General features: G+C 40.8%; 1 protein-coding gene across 1 annotated transcript in view; it reads right to left on the bottom strand.

Annotated features, from left to right (window-relative positions):
- Nucleotides 1-24835, bottom strand: part of LOC136883195 (uncharacterized) — a 112968-nt gene that overhangs the window by 75398 nt on the left and 12735 nt on the right. The window contains exon 3 of the mRNA XM_067155387.2: nucleotides 11569-11675. Within this exon, the coding sequence (XP_067011488.2) occupies nucleotides 11569-11675 (107 nt within the window). The remainder of the gene's footprint in view (nucleotides 1-11568; nucleotides 11676-24835) is intronic.

Here is a 24835-nt window from a genome sequence, read left to right as displayed (position 1 = left end):
CACATGATGATGATAGAAAATCACGCAACCATTCTTTCTTTTCACAACCCTTTAAAAGAACAAGATCTGCTCTTGACAAATGCGCATTTATCATTAAAGGTAGAAAACGATAAGGTATTCCTTTTTCTTCCCACTTCAAACCTAAATTGTTTTCAATCCACTGAGTCTGCTTATTATCTTCATCTGTTTGCAAACAGTAAGGGAACGGTGGGCTAAATACTAAACTAACAAGTTTTGGTGCCCCCAACACACTGCAATCTAACACAGCCACCTCTTTAAACACAAATTTGTTTCCGTTTACTTTAAAGCCTTGCACATCAACTATTAATGTTTTCGCCATGTTTGCATTCTACTCTCTATCACTGTTTCTCGAAGACTTAAGCTTTTAGTCAACGAACGGGTTTAAACATGCGCACCTACAATAACGTCATTGCTGCAGCACATGCAAACTCTTGTTTTTATGATGCACACTTATTTCATTCCTTTACACCGACTTACTCTTAAGAAAATGGACAAGTCTAAACATGCATGATGTCATCACTGCAGCACGTGCTTACTCTAGCTCCCCCCGAATTTAACGCCACCACATTTCAACTAAAGAGTGCAGCACCGAGGTAAGCGATGTAAGATGGCGGTAGCTAAAGATGGCAGCACTGTTCTCTCTGGATTAAAGATGGCTGCTTGTCATAAAGATTTTTTCAAATTATCCGCCACCACATTTCAACTAAAGAGTGCAGCACTGAGGTTTGCAATGCAAGATGGCGGATGACAGCTTGTCAAATAGATTTTTTTTTCAAAGGTAAGTAGCTAAAGAGGGCAGCACTAAGGTTAGCAATGCAAGATGGTGGATGACAGCTGTGACGTAAAAATTACCCGCAAGATAGCAGCACGATGCTCTTTTCATTAAAGATGGCAGCTTGTCAAATAGAATTTTTCAAATTAACCGCCTCAAAGGTAAGTAGCTAAAGAGGGCAGCACTGTTCTCTCTGGATTAAAGATTGCTGCTTGTCAAAAAAGAATTTTTCAAATTATCCGTCACCACAAAGAGGGCAGCACGGTGCTCTCTTGATTAAAGATGGTGGATGACAGCTGAAGAGCACGTAGAATTTGTTTCCAAACAACAGCACGTGGAATTTGCCGCCACCACATAGAGTGCAGCACTGTTCTCTCTGGATTAAAGATGGTGGATGACAGCTGTCAGAAAAGCACAGGAGTTTGTAGAGCGCGTAGAATTTACCGCACCACATTTCAAAGGTAAGTAGCTAAAGAGGGCAGCACGGTGCTCTCTGGATTAAAGATGGCGGATGATAGCAGTCAAAAAAAAAAAAACGCATAGGTTTGTTTCCAAACAAGAGAATGTAGAATTTGCTGCCACCACATTTCAAAGGTATCTAGCTAAAGAGTACAGCACTGAGGTTTGTGATGCAAGATGGCGGATGACAGCTGTCAGAAAAAAGCACGTGAGTTTGTTTCCAAACAAGAGCACGTGGAATTTCCCGCCACCACAAAGAGGGCAGCACGGTGCTCTCTTGATTAAAGATGGCTGCTGTCACGTGGAATTGCCTGCTACCACAGGTATCTAGCTGAAGAGGGCAGCACGCTGCTCTCTGGATTAAAGATGGCTGCTGTCAAAAAGCATTTTTCAAATTATCCGCCACCACATTTCAGCTAAAGAGGGCAGCACTGCACTCTATAGATTAAAGATGGCGGATGGCAGCTGTCAAATAAGCATGTGGCATTGTTTCCAAACAAGAGCACGTGGAATTTTTCAAATTGCCGCCACCACATTTCAACTAGAGAGTGCAGCACGGTGCTCTCTTGATTAAACATGGCGGATGGTAGCTGTCAAATAAGCATGTAGCATTGTTTCCAAACAAGAGCACGTGGAATTTTTCAAATTGCCGCCACCACATTTCAACTAGAGAGTGCAGCATGATGCTCTCTTGATTAAAGATGGCGGATGGTAGCTGTCAAAAAAGCACGTGGCTTTGTTTCCAAACAAGAGCATGTGAAATTTTTCAAATTGCTGCTACCACATAGAGTGCAGCCCTGTGCTCTCTTGATTAAAGATGGCTGCTGTCATGTGGAATTGTCTGTCACCAGAGTGCAGCACGGTGCTCAAAGATGGTTGCTGTCAAAAAGCATTTTTTCAAATTATCCGCCACCACATTTCAAAAGTAAGTAGCTAAAGAGGGCAGCACTGTGCTCTATGGATTAAAGATGGCGGATGGCAGCTGTCAAAAAAGCACGTGGATTTGTTTATCTCGCGCTAGTGAGGTTAAGTTGGTAGCACTAAGGTTTAGGCCCGCCAAGCTGGCAGCACTGGCGATGGCAGGTGACGAATTTGCAGCTACTGCGATAAAGAGGGCAGCACGGAGCTCTGTAGTTTAAAGATGGCGGATGACAGCTGTCAAAAAACACGTGGATTTGTTTATCTCGCGCTTGTGAGGTTAAGTTGGTACCACTGAGGTTTAGGCCTGTCAAGATGGCAGTACTGAGGTTAGCGATGCGTTGTTGTCTGTCAAAACGCACGTGGCTGTCAAAAAGCACGTGGCTTTGCTTACCTCGCGCTAGTGAGGTTAAGTTGGTACCACTGAGGTTTAGGCCTGTCAAGATGGCAGCAGTGAGGTTAGCGATGCGTTGTTGTCGATGACAGCTGTCAAAAAGCACGTGGCTTTGTTTACAAATTCAAATTTCCCGCGGGAGGCGGAGGAGGCCTGTGGGAAGGCCCCTAGGGAGGCGGAGGAGGCCTCTTCGAGGGCCCCCCGTGAGGCGGAGGGGGCCTCTGGGAGGGCCTCCCATGAGGCGGAGGCGGAGGGGCCCCTGGGAGCCCGGAGGAGGAGGAGGCGGCGGCAGAACTGTCCTATTATACTACTAGCTGGAGTTCTGAGATCTGACGATAACACCAGCGGGTAGATTTTTAGGATGCGTCTTTCACTTGAGAACAATGTACGGCGGCAATTTGGTGCCGTCGGCGAGAATGCACAACATTACCGTACACTGTTGTTTTTCATTACCACCTGTTCTAATGGTAACACGTTTCGCACCCTTAACATTCACAGTCCTGTCCACTGGCATTTCAAAGTAGACTGGCATCTGATCTGCATTGCTAATTTGGGAAAGCAAATATGCATTTGCCTTCCGCAACCAAATTATATGACGCTGAAATGACAATAACTTCTCATCGCAGGCACCAGGAAGACGCTGTGAAATTGAGGTATGCCTTTGTACGGTCAACCCATTTCTTTTATTAAAATCACAAACCCATTCTCAGCTTGCCTTAAACCCTCCCGTTGAAAGTTCCTTTGAGATCTCTAATGCCTTTAGCTGACATTTCGGTTGACACACCATATCCCAATTTCCGCCTTTCTGTCACATATTTAAAAAGTTTTTTTTTCAATTTCTGGAAACTATACACTCAGTCCACGAAAAGTTCTACAATCACCAGTACATGTTAACAGCACATTTTTCTTCTTTCTCCAACCGCGAATACACGACTCGTCAATATCGTATTTCCCACCGGCGGCACGATTTCCAAGAACAATTTCAGCTTCCCAAACTACTTTCAGTTTCTCACTCGCAGTAAAAGATCGCAAACGCTTTGTGGAATTCATGTTGATACTCCGAGAACGTGCATGAGACTGATGCCAAGTGCGGAAGTAATGTATGCTGAGAGCAAAGAGTGCATTGTTGACAAGCCGCGCAGGTGGTGATGCCCGATTTACGTGCATTCGGAAAGGTAAATTTCCCAAAATTTTAAATAAGACCCGCACCCAATTTTAGAAGCGATATTTTCAACAACAAAAAAAAAGTGCGGGTGGTATTCAATATTATACAGTAATTAAGGGGAAAACAAACCTAGTGTTGGCAAGGATGGTACTGAAAGTTCTACAGGCCAAATTACAACATAAAAAATCAGCTGTGGCCAATTTCGTCAGGAAGTTCAAGTCCGAGACTATCGACGTGGCCTAATACAAGAGCCATGGGTAGTTAAGGGCAGAGTAGCAGGACTGGCGGAATCTGGAGCTATGCTAATGTACGATACTACATCGAATATGCCTAGAACATGTTTACTTGTGAGTAGAAAACTACGTAAAAAGCCTTCTGTTGCAGGAACATTGTTCAAAGGACTTGGTGACGGCCAAGATAAAACCTGGAAACTGGGAAGGTCCCAGAGAAATAACCATAGGCTCTGCATACCTCCCATATGACTCAACTAATCTGCCCCCATCAGAAGAACTTGAGAACCTAATTAGCAACGCAAAGAGGAAAGGTGAACACCTAGTCCTTGGAGCAGATGAAAATTCACACCACACAGCATGGGGCAGCATGAACTGCAATGCAAGAGGCGAGTCTTTACTAGAGTTTATTATTGGAACTGAGTTGACGATACTAAACCTAGGAAACAAGCCTACATTTAAAAATAAAAATCGTAGGGAGGCAATAGACATTACACTAAGCACTACGCATATTGCAAACTTTATTAAAGACTGGAAAGTGCTGCAGGAACCATCATTGACAGACCACCACCACATCCAATTTACAACAGATGCGAGACTGTGTGGGACTGAGATGTACAGAGACCCAAAAAGAACTAACTGGGATATATACAGAGAAGTTCTAGGGAAGGCTGTACAAAAAATTCCAACTAACGTGAGAGGACAGAAAGAATTGGATGAGGCAGTAGAACTATTAGAAGAGGCCATTATAGACTCATTCAACTGTCCTCTCAAAGAAAAGAAAAACACCAAAAAAGTAAGATACTGGAACAACAAACTAGCCAAAATGAAAAAAGAGGTCAGGATGTTGTATAGAATATCATCTAGAAATGGTATGTGCGACGTATATCATAGGAAACTCACTGAGTATAACCTAGAGATATGGAAAGCAAAAAGAAAATCTTGGAGACTGTTCTGTGAGAAAGTGGAATCACACACTGAAACAGCAAGCCTCCAGAAGGTTCTTTAAACAACCCATATAAATCAGGTGGGGACACTGGATAAACCACATGGGTCATTTACTCAGGCGGGGAAGGACACGCTGGAGATGCTAATGGCGTGTCACTTTCCTGAGGCTGAGGAGATGACGGGAGAAGAAACAGTTGGAACAGAGACTGGAGCTCGAAGAGCAGACTGGAACTGTGCCAACAGAATAATAAAACACAACCATGTAAAATGGGCAATCGACATGTTTCACCCTTAAAAGTAATAAACTTCATTGTTAGGTTCCGTATTGAGTTGAGACTATGCTTAAAGTAAATACAAAATTTTAATATTCCACCTTCTCAATACTAAAAAATCATTTGATGTTTTTACAAAAACATTACAATGATATTAAAAGGTACTAGTTTCGGTCCACTGTGGACCATCATCAGCCTAGCCAAATTACAACAGTAAAAGACATAGTGATAAAAATAGTGTGGAGAAATGAGAGAGGATCTAGAAGGATGGGATGGTGGTGGAATGACAGATAAAAGTGAAATACCGTATTTGCGAATAATGATAAAAGTAACAGAAGTGTTCACAATGACAAGTAAAATCTTGTGAAGTCACGTAAAAACTCTTGACGAGATAGTCTTTGGTTAGCAGTTACTCCTGTGTTGCACGATTGACATATATAACTACGTATATGCTTCTAGAAAGTTGTAGATGTAAGTTCCACTTTTGCGTAGAGGGAAGAATTGTCCGATGAGACCAGAGCTTTTATCTGTCATTCCACCACCATCCCATCCTTCTAGATCCTCTCTCATTTCTCCACACTATTTTTATCACTATGTCTTTTACTGTTGTAATTTGGCTAGGCTGATGATGGTCCACAGTGGACCGAAACTAGTACCTTTTAATATCATTGTAATGTTTTTATAAAAACATCAAATGATTTTTTAGTATTGAGAAGGTGGAATATTAAAATTTTGTATTTTAAGCACGTTTCACCCTATAAAGGCTCCGGGGCCAGATGAGATACTTCCGATACTCCTACAGGAAGGATGGGAGATACTCGTCAATGCCCTGACGGACCTCTTCAGAGCTAGTCTAGCTTTAGGGTACGTGCCAAAATCATGGTCTGAAGCTAAAGCAGTATTCATACCTAAGCCTGAAAGGGCAACCTATGCCCAAGCCAAAGCACACAGACCATTATGTTTAACCTCGTTCATGCTGAAAGCAATGGAGAAAATTCTGGATAAATATATTAGAAGAACGGTGCAAATGAACTTAACGTTACATGAAAATCAGTTAGCATATAGACCTGGCAGATCCACTGAAGCAGCACTTCACCAGTTGGTTTGTAAACTAGAGGAAAGCCTAGAATATAAAGAAATTACACTGGCGGCATTTCTAGATATAGAAGGAACCTTCAGCAATACAACCTATGACTCTATGATCAAAGCACTGGAAAAAAGCAAGGTGAGTAAAACCGTCGTCAAATTGATTAAATCCACGTTAGACAGAAGGAAGATAAAAGCAACCCTGTTTGAAGAAACGCTGACAGTTAGGGCCACCCGAGGCTGTGCTCAAGGAGGAATTCTTTCGCCTCTGCTCTGGAACCTCGTGGTGAACAAAATCATAGCTACGCTCAACGAACAGGGTTTCTATACACAAAGATACGCAGATGACCTAGTGATTGTGGTACAAGGTAAGATGATTAGTGTTATCCCGGACCTCATGCAAAGATCACTCGACCTTGTGGAGAACTGGTGTCGGGAAGAACAACTATCAGTCAACCCGAACAAGATAACTCTAGTCCCTTTTACAAGAAGGAGAAAATTAGAGGGAAAGAGATCACTGAAGCTCTTTGGGCAAGATATATATATCGACAGAAAACCAAAGTAATGATTGTTGATCGTAAGAACAACAACAGTCCACATATCAAACAGATTGGAGGGTGTGAAGTTGTACATCAGTATGTATACCTAGGCTCCTTACTATCCAATTCTGGTGGTTCCAAAGATGAAATAAAGCGCAGAATTGAAATAGCAAAGGTAGCAATGATCCGTCTGCGGAAGATCTGGAAAGATAACAACATCACCATTAAGACAAAAAAGAAGCTCGTTGAATCTCTAGTCTTCTCAGTCTTCTTGTATGGCGCAGAGACGTGGACCATCCTCAAACGTGATCGTGAACGGATAGAAAGCTTTGAAATGTGGTGCTGGAGGAAAATGTTAAGGATTCCTTGGACAGCTCATCGCACGAACACATCAATCCTGAACCAACTTCAGATAAAAGTTCGTCTATCGTGTAAGGTCTCTCAACGAATTGTACGCTACTTTGGACATATAATGCGCCGAGATGGTAGTCTACAAAAGCTGATTGTTGAGGGCAAAGTCCAGGGAACCAGACAATGAGGACGTATACCAACGCGATGGATTGACATGGTGAACGGCCCCCTAGAGTGTTCTCTCAGAGTAACCACATTGAAAGCTTTACATAGGGAAGAATGGCGAGTATGGTTCATCGGCTAGAGGGCTGAATATTATGATAGTCACGACGCCTCAGTCATGAGGCAAAACGAAGAAGAAGAAGAAGAAGAAGAAGAAGAAGAAGAAGAAGAAGAAGAAGAAGAAGAAGAAGAAGAAGAAGAAGAAGAAGAAGAAGAAGAAGAAATATATGGAAGAACAGGCACTGCACCTAGGTGTAGTCTTAGACAAAAATCTAACCTGGAATCCACATATAGAAAGGAACATAACCCAGGCCAAGAACTTGCTGTATGCATGTACAAGAGCTGTTGAGAAGACATGGGGCATAAGACCATTAATGGTAATGTGGATATACACAATAATCATTAGACCGTTGATGGCCTATGCTACAATCATCTGATGGCAGAAACTAAGTCAAGGAAAAGTCGGCAGTAGACTGGATAGCCTACAGAGAATGGCATGCATGGGCTAGGAGAACTACGCCGACAGAAGCCTTGAATACTTTACTAGACCTCCCATTGTTAGGCAATTTCCTAAAAGGACAGGCTAGAATGAGTTTGTATAGATTGGCACAATCAGAGTGCTGGAATGCACAAAGACCCAATCTAGGACACTGTAAAATGAACAGAGTAATAACAGAGGAAGTTATACACATGCCTTCTGATCATTTGATACAAAAGTACAACTTTGAAAAACTGTTTGAGACCCAGATAATAAAAAAAGAAGACTGGGATATCAACAAATGGAATACCAAAAAAAGAAGATATAGTGTGGTGAACTGATGGCTCAAAGACTGTGGATGGCACAGGAGGAGGGATCAACGGGGGAAGACCTGAGAGATCAATCCAGATGAGCCTGAGCCGACACAGTACAGTCTTTCAAGCTGAAATGATAGCTATCACAACATGTCTTGAAGAAAATCTGAAAATGAACTATAGTAATAAGAACATTTTCATTTTTACGGACAGCCAAGTGGCCATTAAGGCATTAGAGGCAGTCCGAATAATGTCCAGAATTGTCTGACATTGCCACTCAGTTCCCCTGAAGCTCTCAAAGTACAACATTGTCAAAATAATATGGGTACCAGGGCATGCAGGTATAGAAGGAAATGAAAAAGCAGATAAACTGGACAGGAAAGGGGCAGAAACACATTTTGTACGCCCAGAATCTGTATGCGGGATTTCCTATGGACAAGCCCAACACTACATAGAAAAATGGGTACAAAAGAAACAAATGGGAAAACTGGAAAAATACTCCACAATGCAGGCTTGCAAAGGAACTGATAAAAGGACCAAACAAGAAGCATACTAAAGAACTGTTGAAACTCAGCAAAGAAAATATAAGATGGGTAGTAGGACTGTTGACAGGAAATGCAATGAAGCAGAGGAATCAGCTGAACACATACTTTTCGAATGTGAGGCGCTGGGTAGAATCAGACTCTCCACTCTAGGACTACCAGGTGAAGAGAGAGAAAAAATCCAAAAAGACCCAATAAGAACAACCTGCAGCTTTGTGAAGGGAGCAGGTATATCTAGGTGGGACGGAAGGAAAAACATTGTAGCAAAATATCTGAGAGGTCGACGCTAATTAGGAACTAATATTTAGAGCTCCCAAGAAGAAGAAGAAGAAGAAGAAGAAGAGTAGCACTTTCAGATATGGCTGTCGCCAATGTATTAAGAAGGATGTCAAGAAAAAAAAAAAGGGACAGGATGGGCTGTTTGAAAGACAAAGAAGCACATATATTAGCGAAGAAAGAAGCAAAAAGAGCAGTACCCAAGGCGAAAGCAAAGTCAGTACATACAGCATATGCAGAGTTAGACAGAAATCAAGAAGTCAACCATTTGATTCAAACAGCTAAGTCCAGCTTCAGACGAAGTGATTCAAGACAAACGACATATGTTGCACTATACCCTCATTCAACATTCAAAAATAACAACACACACATAGAGTAGTGCAACTCATCAAATCACATGCTACTGTCGACCATGCACGACTCATGAGCTTCATGACATGTCGCGCTGCAACAGCCAGTCAATAATATCCATAGTCCTGTCACACGTGGACAGCAACGTAGCTTCTTGCCCATGGATTGGACAAACTGACACGGAGAAATTTATTATTCAAATAGAAAAGCGTTAACTTTTCTTTCGGAATTATATACATTTTGTCAAATAACGTGACAGACATCCTACAATAATTAAAGAATGCCACTGCATATGCTCTGAGACGAGGGAATACTGTATAAAATATACTTTATGTTCACTCTTGTATAACAGTATGAACCCAGAACCTCCTCTTCTTTTTATGCAAAGGGGACAAATACATTATCGCAGCTACTTATTCCACTTCCATTTCCTCAACTGCAAAAGACCGTGTCACTATTAGAACTATAATCTATCAGCTTCATGGACCATATTTATAGTTTGAGCACACAAGTATGAAGGATGAGAGTTTTCTGCCTAATCAATACTTTATTTTACAAAGTGTCTAAAATTACATTAAAAGACAGTACCAGTTTCGACCTGCTAACTAGGTCATCAGCTGTTGATGAACCTGCTTATTCAATAGCAACTGTACAGAAGAAAACATTGCTAAGATTAAACATTAATGCCATTATTCTAATAAAATGCCAGGATGTAGAACAACTGATGAAATCTTTGTATTGAGAGAACTTGTGTAAAGATACAGGGAGGGACAGCCGGACATTCACATGGTGTTCATAGATCTTGAGAAGTCATGTGACCAGGTCCCCAGACAGGAGATATGGACATGCCTTCAACTGAAACGATCAACTGAATAACATGTAAGGTTGGTGAATGTTATGTATGAAGGAGTGGTGACAAGTGAGAAGCAGTGTAGGAAGGACAGAGTTCCCCAATAAGAATTAGTTTACACCAGGAATCAGCCCCCAGCCCATACATTTTTTTAATATGGTTATGTATGTGAATGTATGGAAGGAGCCTCCGTGGCTCAGGTGGCAGCGTGCTGGCCTCTTACAGCTGGGTTCCGTGGTTCAAATCACCGACACTCTATGCGGGACTTATGCTGGACAAAGCGCAAGTGGGACAGATTTTTCTTCAGGTACTATAGTTTTCCCCGGCATCTTTTATTCCAGCAACACTCTCCAATATCATTTCATTTCATCTGTCAGTCATTAATCATTGCCCCAGAGGAATGCGGCAGGCTTTGGCAGCCAGCACAATTCCTATCCTCGTTACTAGAGAGAGCTGCTTCATTTATTCCATTTCTGACTGGAAACAGGTGGTGAATTTTCATTTATGGATGGGAATGTGCACGTTATGAAGAATCCAGTACTGTGATTCATGCTGTTCAGTGATGATGATGATGATGATGATGATGATGATGATGATGTGCTATGTGTTCCAAGTAAAGATAAACTAGAAGGGAAACTAGAGGAATGGAGAAAAACCTTAGAAGTAAGAGGCATGAGAATTGGTAGGGTAAAAATGAAATAAATGAGTTCTGCTAAACAAGAGGGCCTTTGGGTTGTGCTCCACGAAGTGCAGTTGCCAGTGGTATCTAAATACAAGTATCTGGGGTCATGCTTACTAAGTGCTACTGAGAGGAGGATGAAATACAACACAGGATACAATGCAGCTGATCCAATTGGAGAACGATGAGCAGAGTACTCTGAACTGCAGACTGAAAGAGGAGGTGCACAAGTCAGTAGTGTATCCAGCTATGACGTGCAATGTGTGCAATGCGGAAGTGTGGCCCATTACAAAGGCCCAAGAAAAGCAGTTGGAAGTGGCAGAAATGTGGATGTTACACTGTACATGTGGGGTCGGGAGAGAGAATAAAATGAGAAATCAGAGGAAAAGTAAAAGTGGGATGCTGGGAGGAAAAAAACAGGAAAGGCGAATGTGACGATATGGCCATGTGCAATGATGAGGGGAGGAGCACACAGGGAAGAGTCTAAAACTTGGTGGTAAATGGTAGAAGAAAACAAGGAAGGCCAAAGTTAAGATGGAGGAACAAGATAACGGAAGACCCGAGAGAAAAAGACTGAAAACGAAAGGACGTTGGGGACACACCTGAAGGGAGAGAATTAGAAAAGTAACACTGACCCAGTATGACACAAGATAAGACTGAGATAGAGAGTAGTTTAAGCAAAATGGAAATAGTGTACTTACGATAAATCTTCCTCCAGAGTAACTTCTACACCCAAACCAACTTCTTCTTCACCATCATTATCAACACCTTCTTCCTCCTCCTCTTCTTCGACTGTTTCTTTGATATTCTGCAAATGACAAAATTTTTCATTAATCAAAGTTCTAACTGTAAACTGAAACAAATTTAAAAATGGGAATGAACTTTGTTGTTTGATCTATAGCTCAGTTAAAGGACAATCAAAAAGCTCCAGATACCCTGCAGCATTTAACCCACTCGACTCATTTGGCATGATGTTCACACAAGCATTGCCCAAGCGTTCAACTCAAATGATGAGACATTCACGCACCGCGTCGAGTCGTATGTACTAGCTTATCTTTCGATGACCCCTGCACGGGTTTCCCTTTTGCGAACTTCTGTTAATAGAACAGGAATGTGGCTTGTTTAAAACTCAGCTTCTAAGAAGTTGTACCATTATTTATTGCCCAACTACAGCCTTTGAAAACACAAAACATTTCATCAGGTGTCTGCCAGCATCCAAGCCATAGTTCCGGACGTAGTAAAGGTCAGTGACAGCAATGCTACTGTTGAGTGAATTGAAAGTGTTCTACATAGTAATTCGAAGGACAGTAATGATGATTATGATAATAGTGATAAAGAGATTTCAAGTGAAAGTGACAGTTCATCTGATAAGAGTGGCTGTGAAATCGTACTTAAACCCCGTGTGCGAAAACAAAACATAGTGACTGGATGTTAGTTAGTAATAGTGATAACCAACCAATTATTCTTAATACGTAGACTTTCACGACCACTAAATGACATTATGATAATTATTTTGGGATATTAGATCGTGTAATAATAAATAAATACCAGCTGACGCGTTTCAATCCTGCGACCAGGATCGTCTTCAGAGCAACAACAAAGCAAAAATGGCTATGGTCTCTCCATAGTAACCAGACTCAAGATAGAGAGACCCTGTTAGAAATATAGTTCATTCCAGGGCCTCCAGAGTCACGGAGAAAGATGTTGACGAGTTAACTATGGAGGGTAGCCATGATCTACTCAGTATATAGCCATCACCTTTGTTAAAATTATTCAGGCGTTTAGCAATTTCTATCGCCTCACGAATGATTCTGGGAATAAAATGTTTCTCTTTACAAATGACGGAAGTTGCATCAAAAATTATTTGATGGTCATTATGTATGGCATGTTCTGCCACAGCAGAACAACCCTTGTTGTTACTTTCCATGCAGGAAAGTAACAACAAGGGTTAAAGAACATCGCAGGCACTTACGTCTTTGCCAGCCAGAGAAGTCTGCTGTGGCAGAACATGCCATACATAATGACCATCAAATAATTTTTGATGCAACTTCTGTCATTTGTAAAGAGAAACATTTTATTCCCAGAATCATTCGTGAGGCGATAGAAATTGCTAAACGCCCGAATAATTTTAACAAAGGTGATGGCTATATACTGAGTAGTTCATGGCTACCCTCCATAGTTAACTCGTCAACATCTTTCTCCGCGACTCTGGAGGCCCTGGAATGAACTATATTTCTAACAGGGTCTCTCTATCTTGAGTCTGGTTACTATGGAGGGACCGTAGCCATTTTTGCTTTGTTGTTGCTCTGAAGATTATCCTGGTCGCAGGATTGAAACGCGTCAGCTGGTATTTATTTTTTATTACACGACCTAATATCCCCAAATAATTATCATAATGTCAACCAATTATTCATCACTTTACAGGCTCTCCAGGGGTATCAAGAGAAGTGAGAGACAAATATTCAGGTAATACTGTATCCGATTTGTCTGTATGTTCGGAGTTTATGGATCTGATGTTTTCCGACTGTGCAGGAAACAAATATTTGCAGTCTGGAACAATTATTGGACCCAGACATGAAAAAAAGAAATGAAAAAAAAAATTATGACAAGGTGGTTTGACACCAATGAGGATGAAATTAAGGCCTACTTCCATCTGATATCCCAAGTTTGTAAGCCTCGCATCCAATTATATTGGAGAAAATATACATGTATTGAGACTCCATAAACCAAGTGTCTCTACATGTACCCGAATGTTTCGAGATTTATCACACAAAATCTTTGTTCTTGCATAACTGTTAGTGAGTACAATTATTCTGAATGCTTCACTGAAAACTGTGCATCAAAATTCTGGTTGCTGTTCCATTTATGGCATTTATTTCAGAGCTGTGAACAGTAGTTCTGACTGGGTGGCTTACTTGTATTGAGGGTGATTAAAATCTGATTTCTAAGCGAGCATGCGGGACCATCAAACCAGAAGCGATTGGGTTAAGGAGCAATATACACCTCAACAAAAGTTTGGAATACGAAGGGGTACAAAAAAAAAAAAAAAAGAATAACATTGATAACATTGCCACGGGCGAAGCTTGTGCACTACGCATTTTTGCCACCAGGCGTGTATAGCGCAACTCATTGCCAGTTCAGTGCCGCCTGTGTTGTCAACCTGGCTTGTTCTGTTCATGTACAGTGATTGTTTTTGTTAGTGCTGTTTTGTTCTTGTTTTGTTTTATATGGTGGCAACTTTAAGTGAACAACGTGCAGCTGTGAAATTTTGTTTTCTACTCGGTAAAAAGACCCGATTTGTGGCAGACAGGAGACTGGTTCTTCCACTACGACAACGTACCTGCACACACAGTCATCTCTGTTAGACAGTTTTTGGCTAAAAATGGCATGGTTCCACAGCCCCATGCACCTTACTCGCCTGACCTGGCTCCGTGCGACTTTTTCTTATTTGCGCACATGAAAAGCGGCATGAAAGGACACCGACTTGACAACATTGAAGAGTCTTGATTTACTAGTTTCTATACATAACATTGAAGAGATCAAGAAAACGAGGGAAGAGCTGTCAGCCATTTCTAAAAATGCCTACAAGAAATGTTTCGAACAGTGGAAGCACCGGTGGAACAAAAGTATTTTGTTGGTTGTAAAAATTTGAAAAATTAAAAAATATTAAAAATAATTCCAGTTTTTTTGGTACCCCCTCGTATAGGCCTAGCTGTAAATATGTTGCAGGTTAGCACATAGAACAGATAAATGAACAAACTCTTATATATATACATATTCTCAAGAGTAAGATCAAGCCCTGTCTGGCTCCGCAGTGTAGCGGGTAACGTGTCCACCTGGAATGGGTGTTTGTATCGTCCATAACATTCCTTTCCTCACATTCAACACTCTACACTTCCACAATTCCACTTATACGCAGGTTCCTATCATATGGTGAAAGTAGTGGCAAAAGATCTACAGAGGTCGACGCCATGAACAAATTTAAAAAAATTTTTAAAAAAATCAAACCCCCTCTATATATTTACCATTTCAAGCGAATTATACTGTATAATTTGGCTTGATTTGATGTATCCTTTTCTTTAACTGGTATTTCAAACTTTTGCTGAGGAGTGCATTTTCACCCGAGTTCCATAAAGAGCTTACTTCTTCAGGCCTGGAGCTATGTAAATATTTTCCATCCTCTGTCTTACTGGTAGCTAACTTTACACCTACAGGTTCACAATTTGAATCTCCTCCACGTTCTCATCCATCCTTGAACTTTTATACCAAGCAAACACACGCGTCCTTGACAATGTTTGATCACCGAACTGTGCTAATCTCCATGTCCTGCTTTGTATTTTGCATTAATTCACTCCCTAGGTATTTGAAAGTTTCTATCACTTTTTTTTTTTTTTAACTACTTCTTCTTCTTCTTTTATGACCACATAGGATCACTTTAGTCAGTCCGTCGTTCAGGTCTCTTTGAAGGGATTGTTCGGGCTTTGCGGTCCTCCCAGTACTTCTTCAGACGCTCCGATCTTCGTGCCCTTTCCTCAGTTGAAAATGTGCGTGTTGTTGGTTTGTTTTGTGTAAGGGTAAAGCGGAGGTTTGTATTCTTGAGTTTTGTATTCAATTTTATCTTATTTTTGGTGTCTTCTGTTGTAAGGCCTATTTCCTTCAGATCCTCTCTTACTTCTCTGATCCATTTACATCCTGTTGTGGTATTTTTTGAGACGAGATTGTGTTGTACTAGTTGTTTCAGAAGTCTCGAGTCCTGCATCCTCATGATATGTCCAAAGAATCCCAGTCTCCTCTTACGCAGAGTATCTGTAATGGGTTCTAGCTCTTTGTACACGACTTTGTTAGGTATTAACCGCCACTGTCCATCTTTCTGATATTTTTTGTTGATACAGGTTCTTCCAATCCTCCTTTCAATTTTCTGAAGTCTGTCAGTCTTTGATTGTTTATTCAGGTAAAAGAGTGTTTCTGCTGCATATGTAGCTTCCGGTTTTATAACTGTGTTGTAGTGTTTTATTTTTGTATTTATTGATAGACATTTCTTTTTGTAGATATCCCATGTTAATTTTTGTGCTTTAGCTAATCTATTTGTTCTTACCTGGATTGAGATTTTTTCATTTAAGTTATGTGTTATTACTTCTCCAAGATATTTAAACTGAGTTACTATTTTGATTTTATTACCATTTATGGTGACTTCTTTTAGCTGTGTTGGTTTTTGGGGCATAATTTCTGTTTTTTCAAATGATATTTTGAGGCCAATTTTATTTGCAATGTTTTGAAGTTCTGATATCTGGGTTTTTGCTTCTTTTATGTCCACTGCTAGTAATGCTAAATCGTCAGCAAAACCCAGGCAATTTGTTTTGATTTTTCGGCCAATCTTTATTTTGGGGGGACATTTTCTAAACCATTCCCTCATTACCATTTCTAGAGCACAGTTAAATAATAGTGGTGAGAGCCCATCTCCCTGCCGTAGTCCAGTTTTAATTTCAAATGTCTCTGATGTTTCCCCCCTAAACTTCACTTTTGACTTGGTATTGGTGAGAGTCAATTTTATCATGTTTATTAATTTGGGGTGTAGTCCAAGGTGCCTTAAAATTTTAAACAGAGATTCTCTATGGATGCAATCATAAGCTTTCTTGAAATCTACAAATGTTATCACCATATCTCTGTTTCTTCTCCTGTTATAGTCCATTATCAACTTAAGACTCATGATCTGATCAGGACAGCTCCTCCAGGGTCTGAAACCTCCTTGATATTCTCCTAGTTCTTTCTCAAGTTGTAAACTTATCCTATTAAGGATGATTATTGAAAATATTTTGTATGTTATGTCTAGGAGAGAGATTCCCCTGTAGTTATTAGGGTCGGTTTTGTCCCCTTTTTTGTGCAGAGGATGAATGAGGGCTGTTGTCCAGTGTTCTGGTAGTTCTTCTTTAATCCAGATAGAGACAAGTTGTTGATGGAGGGCAACTTTTGCTGAGGTTCCTGCATATTTCCAGATTTCCGCAAAGGTCTGATCTTCTCCTGGCGCTTTGTAGTTTTTTAATTTATTCAGAGCTTGGTAGACTTCCTTTATTGTGGGGGGATTGATGTTTTCTGGTGATGTTTTTATCGGGGTGTTGGTGTCCAAATGAAGGAGTTCTGTAGGTTCCTCACAATTTAAAAGCTTCTTGAAATGTTTAGCCAGAATTTCTGCATAACTATATGAAAACTATAACTATATGGAAACTTTCCGTCACTTGAACTCCTTAATGAGCAAGAAATTTCATAATTATGTGTTGCACAGTGGAGGGGTGCACCTGCTGCTCCGACATCGTGAGCATCACTGACGAAGCGGTTGGAAGTACGCAACAGCCGGCTACCTATGTATAAGTGATAATGAAGTTGTTTTAGTCATACAGTTTTTTTTTTTTTTTTAATGTGACAGAAACTTTCAAATACCTAGGGAGTGAATTAATGCAAAATACAAAGCAGGACATGGAGATTAGCAAGACGGTAACACAGGGCAATGCATTCTACCAGTGTAAGGAACCTTGTTCAGAATAAGGAAGTACCAAGTGCAAAGAGAGAATGTACAAAATGTGTTATGCACCCATATTGACCTATGCGGCTGAGACCTGGACAATGACAAGGAGGGAGGAGAGAAGAATTCAAGCCAGTGAAATGAAATACCTGAGAAGTATGATAGGAAAGTCAGATTGAGAAATGATGATCTGGGAAACGAGGTCGGAATGGAAAGTTTAAATGAGAGAATTGATAAGAGTCTAAGATGATTTGGACATGTAAAGAGGATGGAGGAAGAAAGAATACCAAAACAGATGATGGAAATGAAGTTCGAGGGAAAGAGGGACGACTGATTGATTGATTGATTGATTGATTGATTGATTGATGTTTGTTGTTTAAAGTGGCCTAAAATCGAGGTCATTGGCTCATAATGGTACGAAATGAGACAAAATGAAATGACAACTTAAAAAGTCCAAAATCCCCCACTGACCAGAATTCAAAGCGTGAGGACGAAGAATGAATGGATGGACGGATATGAATTTAAAACGATCAGTGGATCCGACCCACAGTGTCTCACATGCACAGAAACTGGCACGAAACAACAGTATTACTGACCAAGGGATTGCTTCTATAGCACGATGCTGAATCGATTATGCTAATAGTCAAAATGGGTCCAAAATCCAGGTCATCGGCCCCTCATAATGGTATTTATCGCTAGGAAAGTAGAACCATGCTACACTTAAGAAAATTAAAACTGCAACACTATGAAGGCATTGGTCGTTTGTGTTGATTTTCAAGATATGGAACGATGCCATGTAGGTATGTAAACTATCAAAGTTTCAGACCTATTGGATTGTTGCTACAGGTCTCCCCACGTGATTGGTCGCGGAGGAATCAACTCCAGTATACGGACTCTGGTGTAGCGTAGTTGACTTGCAGTCTGTGCAGTGAAGTGTTCCCCATCAAACGTGCCTCGACAACAGAGGAGAGCGCGCTATCAACAACTGTCGCCATTTGAGAGGGCTCGGATAATTGGGCTGTGTGAGGCTGGATTGTCGCTAAGGACTGTCGCTGCACGTGTTGGCTGACAGGCATCTACGGTACAACATGTATGGCAGCAGTGGTCAAATGAAGGTACCCACACTCGTAGACCTGGCACAGGCTGAGCGCAACAGACAACTGTGAGAGAGGATCGCCGCATCATTCGGATGGCCCGGATGGAACCCCGTGCAACAGCAGCGCAAATTCAAGCAGCTGTGGCACCCCACGTTACACAACAAACAGTTGGTAATCACCTGTGTGCAGCTGGCTTATGAGCCCGTATCCCTGCAGAAGGTATTCCATTGACCCCACAACAGCGACGTGTAAGGCTGGCCTGGTGTCGAGAAAGATCGACGTGGGTCAACGAATGGCACAGGGTCGTCTTTAGTGACGAATCGCTCTTCTGTCTTGCCCGCAGTGATCACCGGTATCGTGTGCGCCGACGTACCGGGGAGAGGGGACGCCCAGATCTTATTGTTGAGAGGCACACAGGGCCAACACCAAGCATTATGGTCTGGGGAGCTATTGGCTTTAATGTGAAATCACAATTTGTGCTTGTTGAGGGCACTATGACTGCTCGACAGTACGTTGATAGGGTACTCAATCCAGTGGTTGTCCCTATGATGGCGAACATTGCTAATGGGATGTTTCAGCAGGACAATGCCCGGGTTCACACTGCACGCATCTCTAGAGAAGCTGTCCACGACATCACAACCTAAGAATGGCCCGCCAGATCCCTGGACCTCAATCCTATTGAGCATGTGTGGGACATGATGGGTCGACAACTGGCCAACCGTCCTCAGCCACCCACAACTCTGGAACAACTGACATGTGCAGTGCAGCAAGTATGGGCCACAATTCCTCAGAAAGTGATCCAGGGCTTTACTGACTCCATGCCTCGACGAATTCATCAATGTATTGCAGCTCGTGGTGGGCACATCTTGTATTGATTGTTGTCCAAACTTGTGGTCAGAGGGACCTGAAAGTGTAATCATCGAAGCACAACCGAACACTCGTCCTGCATGTTCAATTGCAGCAATGTAGCACCACTCCTTCTGGGTGTTGCAATTTCCATTTTCTTCAGTGTATGTGTAATATTGCGGTACTAATCAAAAGTAGCGTAGACTCGCGGTATTCCACACATTATGGTACTATTCCAGGTAGTGTAATGCGCACATGTAACGCAGACCTATGATGTTTCGCACATTGCAGCGCTATTTACAGGCAATGCAAACCTATGGCGTTCTTCACATAAGTGGACTAACCACAGGGACTCGTACTATCCCGTGGAATTCCTCACAAAGTGGGAACTGAGCATGGGTAAGGCAGAACCATGGTGTCGCTAATCCCATGGTGTCGCTCATATAGGGGTACAAATCGCAGCTACTGTAGGACCCACATCCCAATTAACACATAGTCGCTACTAATCACAAACCTATTGCGTACCTAACATAGTGGTACTACGCGCAAGTAAATATAGTAATCGCCGCGTAAGGAAATACCCCAGAAAGTAAATATCGCCGCCCGATGCTCTTCTGTTCTCTTTTTTGTAATGGCTGATCACTGCTGCCAACCTGCCTGGTTACATATTAAAATCACCAGACATAACCATAACAAACTAACCTCAATGTAAACACCGATAATGAATGTGTCCCTACCCTAGTAAATGCTAAAAGTTAAGATGAAATAAATCAAGATATTCATAATTAAGTCGGTTTCCACGCTCAATGAGGAATTAAGGAAATAAACACACTTTCTCACTCAAATTAATGTTACACGTATCTGTCTTTATTTTGATATACAGTAGGCGTACTAACCATATTCTTGAAAAGAGGGGCGTGTTAAACGATACAATTTATTTAATAAATCTTTGCAGTGTGATTTTCGAAAGTTCCAGACATCCAATGACTTCCCTTTCTTTTGCGCGAACATTTCCTTCTCTCTTCAATACCGGTAACCAGTAAGGAGAGAGATTACTGGGCATATTTTCAGCCTGCAGGCTGGTTATATCTTCAAGCTTACCAGGAAACATATAGGAATACTAATGTGCCAAGCTCCGTGAACGGAAATTAGGTCAGCTTTCAAGTTCACTGCGGATTTGAAAATAATAATGTAGTAAGTTCTACTGCCAAAAAATTTCGTCCCGCAAGTTATTTCATGTACCGGTAGATCTAGACATGACACTGGCGTATTTGAGCACTTTCAAATACCGCCGGACTCGAACCCACCATATAAGAACACTAATGTGCCAAGCTACGTGAACAGAAATTAGGTCAGCTTTCAAGCTCACTGCAGAATTGAATATTACTTCTACTATCTACTTCTATCGTTTTCATATACGCCGAGGTGCCAGTATTTCGTCCCGCAAGAGTTCTTTATGTACCGGTAGATCTAGACATGAGGCTGGCGCATTTGAGCACTTTCAAATACCGCCTAACTCGAATCCGCCAACCTGAGCTAGTCATACATTCTCTCCTTCACTTGCTTAAATTAATTTAAAAAATCCTGCCTTTATTCTGATGTACGCATTACTATAACTGCATTCTTAAAGGAAGGGGGGTCGTCGCCATAAGACCTAGCTGTGTCGGAGCGACGTAAAGCAAAAAAAAAAAAAAAGGAAGGGGGAGGGAATATAGATTGTATAATTCATTGCGATTTCTGCAAGTTCAAGGACTTACCACATAAGACATATCTGTCCTTCCTTTTAATAATAATGCTAACAGCTTTACATCCCACTAAGTACTTTTACGGCAATTTGGCATTTGGCATTTGAAAAATATTTTCAGCTTACAAGTTGGTGTATCTCAAGCTTACAACATTACAGAAACCAATGTACAGGAGCACTATGAGTCAAACAACATTACCAGATTTTTACATATACATTGCCTTAAATCACATGAAGACAGGTTGTGAGGCAAGAATGGGATAGGAAAGAGGGCTAAGATTTCAAACGTTTAAAATGTACATAAGCGTACAGACACAGCACTAGCCTGAAATGAAAATGACGGGCGAAAAAAAAACTTCAGACCTGCCGAGTGTGGGGTTCAAATCCATCACCATCTCCTGATACCAAGCTCACAGCAATGTGATCAAACTGCACAGCCAGTTCACTCAGTTTCCTATGACGCGTAATAGGCCTACCACATGGGCGACCCACTTACCTGTATATGGATCTTCAGTTCTTCAATTATACATGTATGCAAAAACATTATACACCTTAGTAAAAGGTACTTCCCTAGTTGGTTCTCTGATTGGTGCACGTATAACAAATATGTTTGGGAAGAAATACTTTTATTTTATATTTATTTATATCATAAAGAAGTAATGTTGTCATAGCAAAAAGAATATGCAACGAAAAAATGAATCCAAAGAGATAAACATTATTTACTGTATTAAATATTAGTTTATTTACATGTTAAGCGATATGTAGCAGTAATAATAATAACAACAAACATGTGCAATATGGAAAAAGGAAATAAATACAAGTAAATATAATTTACAACATTTAGAGCCATTCCATGGTCACTGAATTACAAAGCAGGGGTATGAATAAACAAACATAATAAACATGAATACTAATATTTAAAAAGCAAAAAGCAAAGTCATCTCCGTACAAACCATGAAAGCCATTGGAAGGGTGGAAGGTGAAGGCTTCCACTATCCATAACGTTGGCACTTGGTGGAGTGGAGTGGTTAGCTCTACGCATGCCGCCCTTGCCCCCCAGTAGTTAACCTGGTACTCGTTTATCATACGCAAAACATTCCTTCCAAATTACGTTAAACCCCTGTCACTCATTATTATTATTATTAAATTGCAAATGGGAAATATCCCGGTGGCAACGGTCACTTACAGTAATGTAATAATAAAGTAAAGTTAACATAATTACTCAACAACAACAAACAAAAAAACAAACAAACAAGCAAAGAACAAGAGTACAAAAAGCAGATATATGGAAGGAAAATATTGCAAGCATTACTGCTAGTTTAATATTCTAAATCGAGCAACATCATATACAAATTCTCACACAACTTAAGTATTTATAGTGCTTAACAATATGGCTTACAATATTATAGGTTGACCTCACTACTAGCTTACCATTATAAGTGATAATAAAGTGAAGTTAAACCGTAATTACCCTACAACAACAACATTACAACAAGCAAGAAATACTAGTAATTTAACTTTCTAAATCCAGTGTCATTATATACATATTCGCACACAACTTAAGTATTTCCAGTACTTAACACTACAAATTACAATACTACAGACTGAACTTGCTACTAGCTTAACACTACAAGTGATGATAAAGTTAAAACCTACTACCCAACAACAACAACAACTCAAGTATCGGTACAAAAAGGAATTCCATAAAAAATATTACAAGAAATACTACTAGTCGTTTTAAATCCAGCATCATGTACAGTTTCACACACAATTTAATTATTTCCACTATGGCTTACAAAACTATAGATTGAGCTTACTACTAGCTTAACGTTACAAGTGATAAAAAATAAAGTTAAAAACATTGTTAATTAACCAAGAACAACAACAATTACAAAAACATGAGTACAGCAAGCAATTTCCTGGAAAGAGAATACCACAAGTAAAAACCTCCCAGTTTCACAATCGAATCCAAGCAGAAAATCACAAATTCAGTGCCCATAATTTACAACTTTTACTTTTCACTTTACACAAACACTAATGGTCTTCTTAAATGACTTGATACCAGAAGGGAATCTATCAAAGACTGCTGCAGGTAATTTATTCCAATCCCTTACGATCCTGTTGACGAAGGAAAACTTGCCCACATCCGTATGCTGGTTTTTATGCTTATGATAATTTCTCGATAAGTATGAGGGAGGTTCCAAATTATTCCTAATACAACTCCAAGCAGCCCTTTCCGTATAGCTCTTATAAAGACCACATAGGCGAGCTCTAGTTCTTCTAGATTCAAGACTTTCCCAGTTAATGGTATTCCTCCTATTCCCAGTTACGAAACGCATCGCTCTTCTTTGAACTTTCTCTAGGGAATTTATTAAACCCATCCTGTACGCATCCCAGCATGCAAATCCATATTCGAGAATGGGCCTTACGAAGCATTTATAAGGTTTATTTAAACCTACTAAGGTGGTGAACACATAAATAAGAATTCCAATGAAAGTATTTTCCTTCTGGACCTTCATGTCAGATTTTTTTTAAACAAATTTTTTTCACTATAATATGATTTATCTATAGAGCGAAACCGCTATGCAGTGTGCGTCTCACAGCTATCGAGATGGAATTGGTAATGTACTATGTATCTGTAGAGCCTATATACAAGACTTTTTACAATTACCTCTAAAGTGACATTTCAGCTGTGTGACAACGCTAAAAAGACTATGGACTTTGAGATTGGCATTCCTGAAGAGGGTTTTCTGCACTTTCCCATTTTCACACATTGATTCAAGAGTCTGTATTGGCTTGTGACAAAACCACAGTATTCTTCCGAAAACCACTGATAGGGACAGGTTTGGTTGTGATCCACCGAAAACAAATTATAATGACCGGTTAGGTTGTGATCCACCGAAAACCACTGATTGTCACAGGGTTAGGTTAGGTTCGACAGGAATTGTACTCGAGCGACTGTTGTCATTGAAAGCACTGCCGTGATGACTGAAGGCAATAAACATAAAACTGAATCCATTGATCTACAAAGTTTTCATTCAGTAGATACGCTAGGAACTGGCGAACCAACACCGTACCGGTACATACAAAGTTTACAGGAATCAACAAAACAGGATATTAATTCGTGGTACTCACTGTTCTTTAAAGAGAAGAAATATCCAGTCAACAATAGCTGCAGTGAACGTGGTTTTTCACTATTACTGTCCGGCCCCATGGCTAAATGATTAGCGTGCTGGCTTTTGGTCACAGGATGCGGGTTCGATTCCCGACAGGGTCACGAATTTGAACCACCGTTGGTTAATATCTCTGGCACGGGGGCTGGGTGTATGTCGTCTTCATCAACATTTCACTATTATTGTGTAAAATAGAAACTTACTAGTTTTGACAAGTACAGTATGTTCAACAGCGACTCATGAATGATGACGGGCAGGATGTCCAACCTCACTAATCTATGTTGACGATGTATTTCATGGTAAAGACAGCTGCCTCTGTGGATCAGTGGTAGAGTGACGGCCTCCGGATCCCAAGATAGCGGGTTCAAACCCGGCAGAGGTAGTCGGATTTTTGAAGGGCGGAAAAAAGTCCATTCGACACTCCATGCCGTACGATATCGGCATGTAAAAGATCTCTGGCGACACATTTGGTGTTTACCTGACAAAATTAATTAAATCTCAGCCAGAGACGCCCAAGAGAGTTTCGGTATACTCGGTCTGCCATCTAGTGGGCCTAGAATAAAACGGAACGTCAAAATTGACGAGCAGACA

Source organism: Anabrus simplex, chromosome 11, assembly GCF_040414725.1.
Source record: "Anabrus simplex isolate iqAnaSimp1 chromosome 11, ASM4041472v1, whole genome shotgun sequence".
Lineage (NCBI taxonomy): Eukaryota > Metazoa > Arthropoda > Insecta > Orthoptera > Tettigoniidae > Anabrus > Anabrus simplex.
Note: the sequence above shows the minus strand (reverse complement) of the source record. Positions and strands in the feature narration are given on the sequence as shown.